This window comes from Eschrichtius robustus, chromosome 19, assembly GCF_028021215.1.
Source record: "Eschrichtius robustus isolate mEscRob2 chromosome 19, mEscRob2.pri, whole genome shotgun sequence".
Taxonomy (NCBI): domain Eukaryota; kingdom Metazoa; phylum Chordata; class Mammalia; order Artiodactyla; family Eschrichtiidae; genus Eschrichtius; species Eschrichtius robustus.
The window spans coordinates 2193959-2207237 of record NC_090842.1 but is presented as its reverse complement, the minus strand read 5'-3'; the positions used below and the strand labels follow the sequence as shown (position 1 = coordinate 2207237).

Here is a 13279-nt window from a genome sequence, read left to right as displayed (position 1 = left end):
TGGCCGAGTCCGCGCCTGTCAGAGGCTCGTGGTAAAATGAGCTGCCTCAGGGTGGTGGGACTTACACGAGGCCGTGAGAACGTGGGGACAAAGTATCCATGTCACAGCACTGAAGCCATCTCCAGCAGCAGGAGCTGAGCCCGGGCTCAGGTGAGGGGGCCGACGTGTGCAAGGGACAAACAGCACCAGTGACCTTCACCGTGTGGCCCTGGGGTGGGCACACTCTCAGTCCAGGCCCTCGGGACCAATGCGGAGACAGCTGTCCCGTATTAAGTACACCAGCACTGGCATTCCCAGCACAGAAGAGGAAACAGAGGCTCAGAGAGGACCCCTGTACACGGTGCTAGGGGCAGACCCAGATCTCTGAGGCCCGTCTGATCTCCCACCGCCAGGTCGGGGGCGGCGGGGGAGGAGGTTGAACAGCGGAATTCCCTTCTCCTGGGCATCCAGGCTGGTGCGACCTGCCACGTGGCTGGGACCCAGGGTGAGGGGGCCTTGGAGGGCAACCCAGGTTTTTTCCCACCACCGGCCCCAGGGAGCCTGTGCACAGTAAGGCGGGGAGGGGGCTTTTCCGGGACAGTTGCACATTATGGGGAATGTGACAGCCCTGAGGCCTTCCTTTCCGGATGCGCCAAGAGGCTGACAGATTGCATCACACCCCTCCATTCATACCGGGCGGGAAGTGGGGAGAGCCGTGGCCAAGCCACACACGGGGAGGTGGCTCTTACCGCCGCCAGCCCCGCCCAGCTGCCCTCACTGCCACCGCTGCACGACTCACCTGGTTTGACTCACCCCATTTGGGGTCTGCACTCCCAGGGGAGCAGGGGCACCTCTCCCCACCTCACAGATAAGGGCTGGGAGGATCCAGGAAGGGGGTGTGGCTGGCCCAGAGCCCCGGCCCCAGGGCCGTCCCACGGTGGTCACTGGGGGCGGGGCGGACCGAGGCCCAGGGCCCCTCCTTTACCGCCCCAAGGCCCTCCCCTTCAGGAACACAGGGTGCCACCCTGCCTGTGCGGAGCGGAGCCCACCCGGCAGGCATCCGAGCCCCTGTGGACAGAGGGTATTGCTCCACGAGCTCAGCTCCGTGTCAGAGAGTGGACGGGCGAGGCCGGGCTGGCCGTCTGCAGTAGGGAGGGGAACGGGCTGGATCCCAGAACAAAGCGGACTTTGTAATATTCACTTCTTTCATAGAAAGAAGAACTGAAACATAGGACGAAACTTTAATGTCCACTGACTTCAGCTGATGAGTAAACAAACGCTTTATTAACCTCCCTAGCGTCCTTTCTAAAAAACTCTGAAATGAAGTAGAATCTGAAGTAAATAAGGGGATTCACTAGGACCCGTGTCTCTTAGCCTTAAGGAAAGCAGTGCTGGGAGGCTGGATTCGCCTGTCGGCTACACTGGTTTTAGGCCCCATCACCCGGACAAGGTGCCTGACTCTTCAGAGCCTCAGCTTCCACACCCGCGGGATGGAGGGGGGTGACAGGGACACGAGACGCTCCGGGTGTCACACAAGGGTCTGCTGCGTGGCAGGGGGAGGGCAGTCTACCCCAGGGCACCCGCAGGCGGGCTGCTGGGTGAGGCCAGCACACCGGCGGGAGGTCACCCCGCTGGCAGCCGGCCCCGTCGGGGTTCCCCGTGCCAGCACCCCCCAGATAAGCACCCCGCAACAGCTGGGGCCGGGGAGATAGAGCCCAGTGGCCTCCGGAGAGGAGCGGCAGCGGGCTGCGGGCAGAAGGCGGGCGCAGGTGGGGCCTGGCGGCTGGTCCCACGGGCCAAGCGGGAAGCCCGCCCTTCGGGGCTGTGCCTGTCCTGCCCTCGTCCTGCTGTGACACGGCCAGCCGGCTGGCCTGCAGGGGCGCCCCAGCTCAACCTCGCGAGTGAGCCAGGGGCCCCGGGGCTGTGCTGGAGGGCCCGCCGCCCTCTGCAAAGTCACCGTCCCTCTGCCAACGGACCCACGAACTCGCACTCACACCCTGGTCCACCCCCCCCACCCCAGGGGCTCCACCTGTACCCCACCCTCGTGTCCGAGACAGCAGGAAGTGCTGCCCAGTGGGGGAGGGAGAACCCCTTGGCTGGCCTCCTGGGCTGCTCTCACCCCGTGGCCCTGGGGACAGCTGGTCACACTTAGAGCCGGGCCATGAGCGCCAACTCCAGCTGCGGCCTGGCCGACCAAGTGGCTTGAGTTCAGAGTCCTGTCTGCAGACCACAAGGTCCACACGTGCCCAGGGGGCCACCCGGGCCGAGGACAGGGGCTGGCCCACGGGCTCGGGGACGCACGGCAGCTCCCCCATCTGTTATTTCGCAGGACCCCCTTGGGTAGCGCCTCCGGGACCCTCCCAGACCCTGAGCACAGGGTGGCCGGCGGGGAAGCTGGCACTGCTCCGCCCACCAGCGTACGGGTGCCACCAGCCTCCGGGAGGGCGCTTATCTGAGCAGCTCCCAAAGGCTCCCGCCCAGCCTCGCCTGGTGTGACCTCTCACCCCGGCCTGACCGACCGGTTATCTCACTCTCCAGGCCCCAGGGTCCACGTCCCGATGACAACTCTTCACACATAGGCTGCTGTCAGCTGTCAGCCGCTGCGGGCCAGCCTCCCAGCCCCCGGTACACGCTGCGCAGCCGGCTGGCTGCCTCACTCGCAAGGGAGGGCTTGAAATGCAAGGGGGCCTGTTTTCATTTAAAAACACCAAAACAAAACAAAACAGAATACAAAAAACACACCCAAAACTTAGTTCCCCGAACCTGCACCCCCCCGCATTGGAAGCACGGAGTCTTAACCACTGGACCACCAGGGAAGCCCCTCTGCTCAATATTCTGTAACAACCTAAACGGGAAAAGCATTTGAAAAAGGATAGATACGTGTATACGTATAACTGAATCACTTTGCCGTACACCTGAAACTAATAAAACATTGTTAATCAACTATACTCGAAAATAAAATAAAAAATTTTTAAAGTTAAAAAAAAAATACAAAAAAAAACACACACCCAAATCCATTTCCCTCTCTGACAGAGGGTAACACCCTGATGGGATTTATCAGGCCCAGTGGCCAGGGCTGTCCCTGGATTTTGTGCATGCCGGTAACAAAATCTTCAACAATCCTGGCAACGAGGGCAAAGTATGAGCACCTGCCGCATGCTCTCCATCACTCAGTGCCTTCGGCACTCCCGGGGGTCCCCCCTCACCCTCACCCCCTCCGCTGACTCGAGGACAAACACACCAGACAAGGTCATGACCGAGGCCAACAGAACCATCTGAAACCAAAGCATCTGGGGAATGGCTGGCCCCCCACTCGTCAGAAAACCCATCTACTTACTGTCCCCACGTCTCTGATGGGGTCGCAGCCGTGGACCCTCCCTCGTCCCCGGCCCAGTGTCTGTAGGGACCGTCTCCCCAGGATGGAAAGGGGAGTGCAGGTATCACTTGGGTTTCATGCAGCGTCCACGGGTCAGAGCCCCAGAGCCTAGAACCTCACTACCAAGTGAGTCCTACTAAGCCGCCAGTGGCGTCCTCAAATGAGTCTCTGAAAAAGGTGCTTTCTGCATGTGGCTTTAGAACGCTTAATAAAAAGGGCCAATACTCGAGGCAAAGACAGTCTGAGGCCCAGCAGTAACTGCCACCCCACACAGGTGAGAGGGGCCAAGATGCCAGGCAGAGGAGCACCGTTTTACCCACAGCTCTGCTGGCAGGTCCCCGGCGGCCCCCGAGACAGGAGAGGAAGTGGCTGGCAGGCTGGGCGTGTTGCAGGAAGCCGGGCCAGCCCGGTCTCTTGGGGCAGCAGCTGACCCCTGTGACTGAGGCCGGACGAGCCCTGGGCCCAGGCAGCCAGCCCACCCGCCGCCCGGAGCCTCTACCCGCCAAATAGCAGCACTCGCTGGGCACCTGGGCCCGGAGCCCTGGCTGCAGGTGGGCCAAGGCTCCTCGACTGTGGCCAGTGAAACCCTGGGCTTGCGTGGCCCAGGTGGCTGGGAGAGTGGCCAGCAGCGGGGGTGACCACCAACAAAGCATCCAGTCGCTCTGGCATTCTTGTCCTGCCTTTACTCTACTGTCCAAATCCGCCCAGCACACGGGGACCCAGGGCTCACAGTGGGTGCTCGGTGCATTGGGCCCTCTGCTCTGGTCCTGGACACCCAGATATCCACTGGGCTTGAGGAGAGCCCCCTCCATCCCAGGCCTGGCCCCCAGGAAGGCCTGTGCCTCCCCCACCCAGCATCTTCCCTTCCTGCCCTAACTCTGCTGCCTCCTAATAACAGATAGGTCTCCCACCCCGGAGCGTATCAGAGTCCCTGAGGACCTCGTAAAACAGGTCCCCGCAACCCAGAGCACCTGACTGGGCAGGCCCGAGAACCTGCATTTCTGACAGTTCAGGGAGAACCAGCGGGTGACTTTACGACGTGTAATTCACCTTTACTGGCTCTAAGAGAGTGCACGCACAGGACCCAGCTGTACCCCAAACATCTGAGAGGGCGACCTCGCTTCCAGGCGCGCTCGAAAACAGAGCCCACTCAGGGTGACAGTCCGGCTCCTGACCCACCCAGGACCCCACCACCGGCCACGCCAGATCGGAGCCTCCAGAGAGTCTGGAAAACTGAAAGAAAATGAAGGAATTCTCAGGGGCAGGGGCTGCTCAGGTGGGACCAAGGGCTCCAATTCCAGCGTCTGATCTCCGCAGAGAGAGGCAGCGGCCGCAGGAGCAAACGGACACGAAACCTCAGTCCAGCTGGGACGATGCCCCCCAAACACCCCCGCCCTCGTCCGGCCACTGATTTCCCGCAGAAAAGAATCGCTAACAGGCGGAGTCACATTTTCAAACGCGGCCAGCCCTGGAACGTGTTTCCCGTTTTCCATTTTCAACTGGGGCTGGGTGACGCCTGGCCACCGAGCTCCCCCTGCTTGGTGGTGGGGGTCTCAGCACGTATCAGGAACAGGGCTGACACTTCATTTCAAAACACACCAGGACTTCCCTGGTGGCGCAGCGGTTGGGAGTCCGCCTGCCAAGGCAGGGGACACGGGTTCAATCCCTAGCCCGGGAAGATCCCACATGCCACGGAGCAACTAAGCCCGTGAGCCACGACTACTGAGCCCGCGTGCCACAACTCCTGGGAGCCCACATGCCTAGAGCCCGTGCTCCTCAACAAGAGAAGCCACCGCAATGAGAAGCCCATGCACCGCAACGAAGAGTAGCTCCTGCACAGCAACACATCCAAAACAAAAATAAACAAATTAAAAATAATAACAATAAACAAAACACACCAGAAAAAAGCAGATTCAGTCCACTCTGAGATCTGCTGACACCCAAGCCCTGAGGTTAGCAGAAACCCCGCAAGTCTCACTTTTTTGGGTTCTTCCGAAGCAGAGCCCTGCAGAATACAGAGATTCCCAAAAGTCCCCCCGCCTCCAACCCCGGCCCCAAGGACAGCCAGGACCCATAGGTGGGAGCCCCCCTCCAAGTTGGCCCTGATTTCTAACATGCTGCGTGACCTTGGGCAGGTTACTCAGCGGGTCTGAGCCTCTGTTTCCTCATCAGCTAAACAGGAATAATGCTGCTGGCCCCACGGGTGCGTTTTAACATGCAGACACGCCGACTGGCACGCCTGCCGAGTGAAAACAAGCTGAGGATGGCCGAGGCTGTGTGTGCAGGGGACTCCGCGGTTAGTCTCCATCCCTGGATCGCACCTCTGTGGTCTGGAATCCCCCCCCCACCAAACCTGCTGCAGCACCTGAGGGTGAGAGGACAATGCAGCATCCACCCAGCCCCCTCATTTGCTAGTTGGGGTCAATGGAGCTCAGAGAGTTTGTCTGACTTGCCAGAAGTCACACAGTAGTAGCCAGGGGAGTAGGGTGAGGACGCCCAGGCCTCCTAAGTCCCACTCCCATGTTTTGGCCACTCGACTGGGGTCTTCAACCCTGGCTGCCCGTGACAGGCTCCACCCCCGGCTCCCCCAGCACACACTGTGTGCACTATTACAGACCTGGCTCTGCCTGGGAAGGCCTGGGCGGTAGTCCTCCCGACCACGTGGTCCAAGGTGCAGCCAGGGAAGAGACCCACCAACCAGGGCAAGTCCCACAGGGCCCCACCCACCACGAACACATGTCTACTGACACCCTTGGAGGGGAGGGGACGGCCGGGTGCGGGGCACAGAAGCAGGCTGTCTCGGTGGCGGGGGGGCCTGGCAGGGCTGACTTCAGAAGCCTACGACCCTGGACAACAGCCCGGGCTGAGAGTCCCTCCCCACACGGCCAGAGGGCAAGCCCTGGTCACCTGGGATGAGGCCAGACGTGGACCCTCGACGACCCTCTGTGCCTCAGCAGGTGAGCCGGCCCCCCAACCCCCCGACCCAGGAATAAGTGCTCATAACCGGACTCTGGTGACCTTCCCTCCCCGCCCAGACCCCTGAACTCGGCTCCTCAGCCCGAGCTGTCAGCCCCTCCTGGAACAGGCCGCCTGGGGAATCTTCTCTCCCCACGCCCCTCCCGGCTGCCCTCACCCCACCCCCGCCTTGTCCTTTCCCTCAGCTCTGAAGGGGTCTGACACGACGGCCGGTAACACGCGTTTGCTGCTGTGTGGGGTGCCCAGCCAGGGTCCCTCCACCTGCTGCTGTGCCAGGCTCACCTGCTCTGTCGTGCCGCGTTCCTGGACAGTCCCTCCAACACCAGACCCTTGCCGTGATGGGCCGGCAAATCACACACCCTCTGCAGGCACAACGTGACCACCCCGCCCTCCTCCAGGCTCTGAAACACGGGCCCCGACAGGCCCAGCACCCAGGCCCCGGGTCACGCAGCCGGAGAGACGGAGCCAGGGCCCTCGCAGGCCTTCCAGCTGACTCAGGCTGACAGGGCGCCCTAGAAGGGGACCAGGTGAGGACACAGCCCTGCAGCCAGCGTCCATGCCGAGGGCTGAATGCCATACCGGCCTTGGGCAGCCCACGTGGACAGGGACAAATCGCTGGGTGGCCACGGGGTTACAGTGGGCCACGGGCCCACGTCTCTGGGCAGAGGCCTCGGTTCTGTACTGGCTCCGCTCGGGGCGACTCACAGACATCAGGCTGCCAGCCAGCAGCCAAGGTCAGGGTGACTCAGAGGGCAGATTGGGTTCCCTGTGTTCTCCAGATTGGTGCTGGAGGCTTCAGGAGCAGGCACACCCCCCTCCCCGGGGGAGGGTGGCGCCGCCCAGAGAACGCCCCTGCCTGAAGGCAGGTCTGGACGGACAGGCCTGGGGGTAAAACCACACCCCTCCCTCCGGCTGCCCGGTCAGCCCACCCTCCCAAACAAGAATTCAGGATCCTGCCAGCACTGAGGAAAGAGCCGGGTGGGGAACTCCTGCCAGGATGTACATGGGCCCCCAGCCATGGAGCCAAGAAGCTGCTGGACTGGGCAGTGGTCCTGCTGGGGGGAGAGGACAGCGCAAAGCCCGTTGGGGGGGACAGGTGTGCTCTGGGCAGCTCCCCCAGCCACTCATCCAGACCAGGGCCCCGGAAGGTCACCCTGACTGACCGGGGGTGTGGAATCACGTGCCCCCCGGCCCCCGGCACCTGCTGTGAGTCACCGAAGGAGGGGACCGGAACTGGAGGCCAGCGTGGGCACAGGACAGGCCCATGGCCCCCGGCGCAGCTGTCAGCCACCTGCTCTGGAAGCCCGTCTGCAAGGTTCTGAGAGGAAGAGGGAGGTTTTTCTAGATGGCTCCCTATAAAGGGTCTGACTCCCCACAGCGCGGGGGCAGTGCCTCCCAGAGAGCCCAGGGCACACACACACCTCAGATCCACTAGCGTGCGCCCCTGACGACCGGGCGCCTGGACGTGGCGACCGACACTGTCCTGGAAGCCTGATACCCTCAGCACAGACACGGCCGTGTCCCCACGCCGGATGACAGAGGCGGCTCCGGAGGAGAAGGGCGCCACAGCCCCGCTGGCTGTAAAGCGAGGGTGATGACACTGATTTCCAAGGCTGGGCCGTTTATGCCGTGACGGGGGCACCGCTCTCGGGGGGCGGGGGAGGCTCCCAACCCGGACGGGGCCCCGGGGTCCTGGGAAGCTCTCACCGCGAGTCTGGGGTGAACCAGCAGGGTGGACACCTCTGAGCAGGGTCTGCACGTTCCACGGGATCATCAAAGGGGTCCGTGACCCAAGGGAAAAGGGTCAGCAATGCCCTCCCTCAGTCATGCGCTCTGTGAAGCACCCGCCACACCCCGTGACCCGGGCGGGAGCGCTTTCATGTCTGGCCCAGGAAGTCGGATTTCAGGGCTAATTACCATGCTGTCGTCTACACTCAGCTCACAGCTCGCGATTCTGGGGTTGCCAGCTCCTTGGAAACACCCAGAAGCCTCTGCTTCACGTGGCGAGGGGCTCAGGCCGGGCGGCTGGCAGGCGTCCAGACAGCCTGAGCCGGGCTCGGGCTGTGTGCCGGTCTCGCTGTGACAGGCCCGTGAGGCCCGGGGACACAGCGGTGGACATGCCAGGAGGGGGGCCACGTCGGGAAGCCTGGGGGAGAGGGTGTGCTGCCACACCCCACCCCCTTCGGCTCATGACCCCAACCGACCAACTTAGCCTGGGGCCAGCTGGCCAAGGATCACCCCAGCCACCAAACCCCTGCCTCATCTGCACCCTCCCCTGCGGGGGACAGCTGTGCCCCAGCCCTGGGCGGGACCGCCCCCCAGGCAGGGCCGCGGTGCCACCTGTGCGATGGGCAGCTCAGCTCGGCCCCGGACGGGGAGACGCTGGCCTTCCCTCCGCCTCTCTAACGCTCTCCTTCCTTCTTTCCACTAATAGAGGGGAGGAGAGCAGTTTGCAGGGTGGCTCAGAAGGTCAAGGGCGAACGCCAGAAGGAGGACACGGCCGAGAACAATCACAGCCACTGTGTGACTGGGGTCCCTGGGTGCCATGCTCGTTAGACATGCAGTGGCCGAGGGTCCTCACAAACACCCACCATGAACCCCCATGTCACAGACGCGGAAACTGAGGCTGAGAGGTCCCGCGAATTTCTCAAATCAGAACCCGGGTCTGTCCACGTGCAGAACGCAGGCTCTTTACCTGACACCAGCGGAAAACATCTCAGGTCACGGGTCCCCAGAGGGACAACAGCTGAGGACCCCCTGCCCCCACTCCACACAGGTTTGCCCGAGTAAGGGTGACAGTGGGGGGCGGGGGCAGCTCACTCTAGGGGAGCCTTGGCAACCCGGTCTGTCCCCTGTGAGAAGGCAGGAAGGAAGTGCTTTCCAGGCCGCACCAAGGGCCACCAAGCTGGAAGGGGACGCAGCGTCCACTCTTGGCCACCAGCAGACCTGCCAGGTTCTACAAGATGGATGGATGATGTGCATGACAACTAGGGGGTCCAGGTGGCCGTCCTCCCCAGTGGGAGAGGGAGAGAGAAGGGCGGGAGACCAGGTCTGCGGCCACTTCCCTGACACCTACGTGTCCTGGGCAGGAGTGACCACAACAACTCAGACAGGCCCCGATCCAGCAGAGGGAGATGGGAGCCTGTTCAGACCCCTTCTCCTAGGAGCTTCTCCACGAGATAAAGGACTCAGTTAGGTCGCAGCTGTTTCTGAACCACAATGGCTCCCAGGTACCTGCCCTGGGCAGCTCCTCTCTGTGTATGCCTCGTCCAGCCTCTCCAGATCCCACTGGACCCATCACAGACAGAGGCGGCCAGGAAGGCTAGAGAAATTGCAGACGAAAACCCGGCCAGGCGAGAACCTCACCTCTCCCGAGTGACTTCTGCCGCAAAGATAAAACCCAGTGTCACCGGAATCTCAAACAAACGCTACCAAGTTTTCGCTAAGTGATACATAACCCGTGCAAACCTAGACTCACGCCAAACTCCCGGGGCCATCGGCAAAGAGTTACGGAGCTCGTGTCTCTCTCTCACCTTCATGACTCATTAAACACATGGAAACACCAGGGCCACGCCATGAAAGGACCCCATTTCGTCAGACCTACCAGAAAAGGGACTCCTCCCCTCCCCCCATTTATCCTGTCAGTGGGATCATTCTAAGCAACAAAGCCAACCTGAGTCCCAATAAGCAGAAAGGAGCTGTCCTGGGGCGAGACCAGGGCACAGGAAAGATCAACTAGCAAAACCGAGAAGAACGTGGCTCCAGAACCTATGATACACTGTCCAAAGAGCAGGCCCTGGGGCCGTTCATGAAGCACCAGCGCGGGCTGCTGGGCCAGGGGTGCACGTGCCCCCTGCGGGGAGGGGCTCAGGCAGCACGCGATGCAGAAGGCCCTTTCTCCTCTCGAGGAGAGGTTCTAGAACCCAGCCTGTGTGCAATAATCGAACAACACTCAGAAACTTTCTGTGGCTTTTTGCTGCCTTCTCAGACAACCCGAAGAGCAGGCCCCCTCCCTGGATGGCCATAACCTTTCTCCGTGCCCATGAGAGCAGCCCGTGCCAGCGGCTCCGAGTTCCGCCAGCCTCGGACAGGCCCACGTCCCCCTCTAGACACAGCAGGCTCTAGACAAGTGCTCACTCCTGCAGACAACGTATCCCTTTTTGTTACTGAAAACCTCCTTTCCATCAGAAAAAGCAACACACACACACACACACACACACGCACACACACAACACACTCACATGGGTGGTTCAGAGGAAAAGAGCTGAGAATGGCTGATGGACACATGAACAACATCACCCTACCTCACACCAAAAGAGGTGCTGTTCACATGACCCTCCACGCTGGTGACTGGAGTCCTGGTGAGGGTGTACCCACCACAGCCCCTCCAGAATCCATCCCGAGCCTTTACCTGCTTAAACCCAAAAGTTTAAGAAAGTAAGGGATCCATTTTCCAAGACTAGAAAGTGGGCCCTGTAAAGGCAGTATTATGTCATTACGTCCTGGGCCGAAACATTAAATAAAATCTAGCAATGATGAAAATCGCACAATTAAAATTCTTTAATTGAGGCTTTTCCTTACTCAGCCCAAAGCATCGTCTGAGAAGCCCACCAGAAGCCACAGGTTCCCCCGTCCTCAGGCAGATCGACTGTTGCTGTGACTATTCCTACATTTGGACCAAAGGTTTTTATTAGCTGAGATCCTCATCGCTGAGACTCCCCCCAAAGGCAAAACGCCCCCCTCCCCCAAAGTAGTTGCTCTGTCAGGGTCTCAGGTCTCCTGGGGTCACCACTTCCCAGAGCGTGCCTCAGAGTTCTGAAAGCCCCTCAACACTACCACCACCACGCAGTGAGCTTATGCAGGAAGCTGGTCCCCACGCTCCAGAATCCCAAGAGCAATGAGCAGGTACTGCTGGTCAGAGCCGCTCTGAGGGATGATGGGCACAGTCCCCTGAGTCTTGGGGCTCGGACAGAAACCACAAACCAGCCCTGTTGGCTCTGCACTTCTGTGCACCGTCAAGATGCAGACAGAGCCTCAAATCAGGTGGCAGCTCTGAAAGCAGGACACTTCCATCTTGCCAGCCTCCTTAGATGTTTGCCAAGGGGTAGGAGTAAAACTGCAGCAGCCAAAAAGCAAAGAAAATTACGTGGCTTTTGGTACAAATGATTTTATTTTTTCCCTGAAATCCCACCAGAAAACAGCCCACCAAACGTACCAGGACCTCCTCCACCAACATACTGGGACCTTATCCACCAGCATTTGGACTGTACCCAATGGCTGTATTTCAGCACAACTTGGGACCCCAAAGCCACCCGGCACACATTTAAGCCTCAGCCAAGCACCTGTCTTTTACAACTCACTAGGCAACCTTCAGGGGACTCAACACTGCTGCCTACACGAGCAACTCATTCACTGCCCACACAGAATCTTCTTACTATTGGTTTTGTATGAGTCAGCCTTTCCTGATTAGCTGGTTTGAATGAGGTGTGGGTTTTTTATGGTATCTTCCTTTTTAAACTACAATTTCTCTCTTGATAAAGAGTAACCCTTTGGGAACTCAAATAGACAGGAAGTTGGCTTTTCAGGCACTCCACGTGGGTGCCTCGCAAGAAAGTAAGGAGATTGCTTCAGCTCCAAGGGCTCTGGATGGACTAAGTGGGAAGGTTAGTTCCGGCCAGAGGCTCTGGGCGGGGACCCTGCTGCCTGCAGAATTCTCAAGGCGGTGAGGAAGCGAATGAATGAAACGCATGTGGGTTCTGGGGCTAGTGCCCTCAGTCTAAAACTGCGGGGTCGGCCCGGGGCCGCGGGATGTGGGGATGGTCCAGGAGTGCGGGGAAGGGCCCGGGACGCGGGCGCGCGGCGACCTCGGCTCGGCGCCCCCCACCCGTCCGCCCGCCGGGGTCCCGGGGCCGATACTCACGCACGCAGAGGCAGGCCACGAGCTTGGCGGCCTCCTCGGGCACCGGGCAGGTGGGGAAGAGCGGCTTGAGCAAGTAGGTGGCGAAGACGAGCGCCACGATGTACTGCGAGGAGGGCCGGATGATGAGCAGCTCGATCCAGAGCTTGAGAAAGGCGGGCAGCGAGCCGTAGACCTCGAGCATGTAGGCGTAGTCGCCGCCCGACTTGGTGATGGTGGTGCCGAGCTCTGCGTAGCAAAGCGCGCCCACGATGGAGAACACGCCGCACACGGCCCAAACCACCAGCGCCAGCCCTGGCGAGCCCGCCTCCTTGAGCACGCCGGTGGGCGTCACGAAGATGCCCGAGCCGATGATGGTGCCCACGATGATGGCCACGCCATTGAGCAGCGTGATGCTGCGCTTCAGGGTCACACCCTCGCCCTCCGCGCAGTCCGCGCGCCGCGCCGCCAGCATCCGCTCCCGCGCCTGCCGCTCCTCCTCCTCGGCCGCCGCGGGGGCCGCAGCCCCGCGCCGCTTCGGGCCCGAGCCCGCCATGCTGCCGCGCCGGCCGCGCAGGGCAGAGCCGGACAGGGCCGGTCACGGGGCGCTCGACTCCCAACGGCCAGAAGCCGCTTTGCCGGCGTGGCCGCTACGGTAGCCGGCTCCGCGCTGCGCCTTTTATAGGACGCTGCCGGCCCCCGCCCGCCAGGCCCCGCCCCCTGCCCGCGCCGCCTTGCCCTGCCCTGCCTGCCGCCGTTTACTCGCCTGGCTGGGGTTCGGTCCCCGCCTCTGTTGAGAAGCACCGGCCGGCCCCGCCACGCGCACGTGGAGCGCGCGGTGTCCCGCGGAGCATGGCGGGCGGTCCGGACCCCACGTGGTTCCGGGGGATCCCAGCTCCGCCCCGCGCACGTGGAACGCTGGGCTCCTTGCTCTCCTAGCTAGCTCCCTCGTCGCCCCCGCCCCCCTCCCGCGGCGGCCCCGAGCGCGCACTGGGGGCCCCGCTGCTCGTGTGGGAGCGGGCGGTGCAGCAGGGCCGACCTGGGGCCACAGC

The 13279-nt window shown here is 61.6% G+C and overlaps 1 protein-coding gene across 1 annotated transcript in view; it reads right to left on the bottom strand.

The window, feature by feature from the left end:
- SLC7A5 (solute carrier family 7 member 5) overlaps positions 1-12889 on the bottom strand; it is a 32928-nt gene extending 20039 nt beyond the window's left edge. The window contains exon 1 of the mRNA XM_068527571.1: positions 12252-12889. Coding sequence (XP_068383672.1) covers positions 12252-12783 — 532 coding nt within the window. The 5' untranslated portion in view covers positions 12784-12889. The remainder of the gene's footprint in view (positions 1-12251) is intronic.
- Positions 12890-13279: the final 390 nt, after the last annotated feature.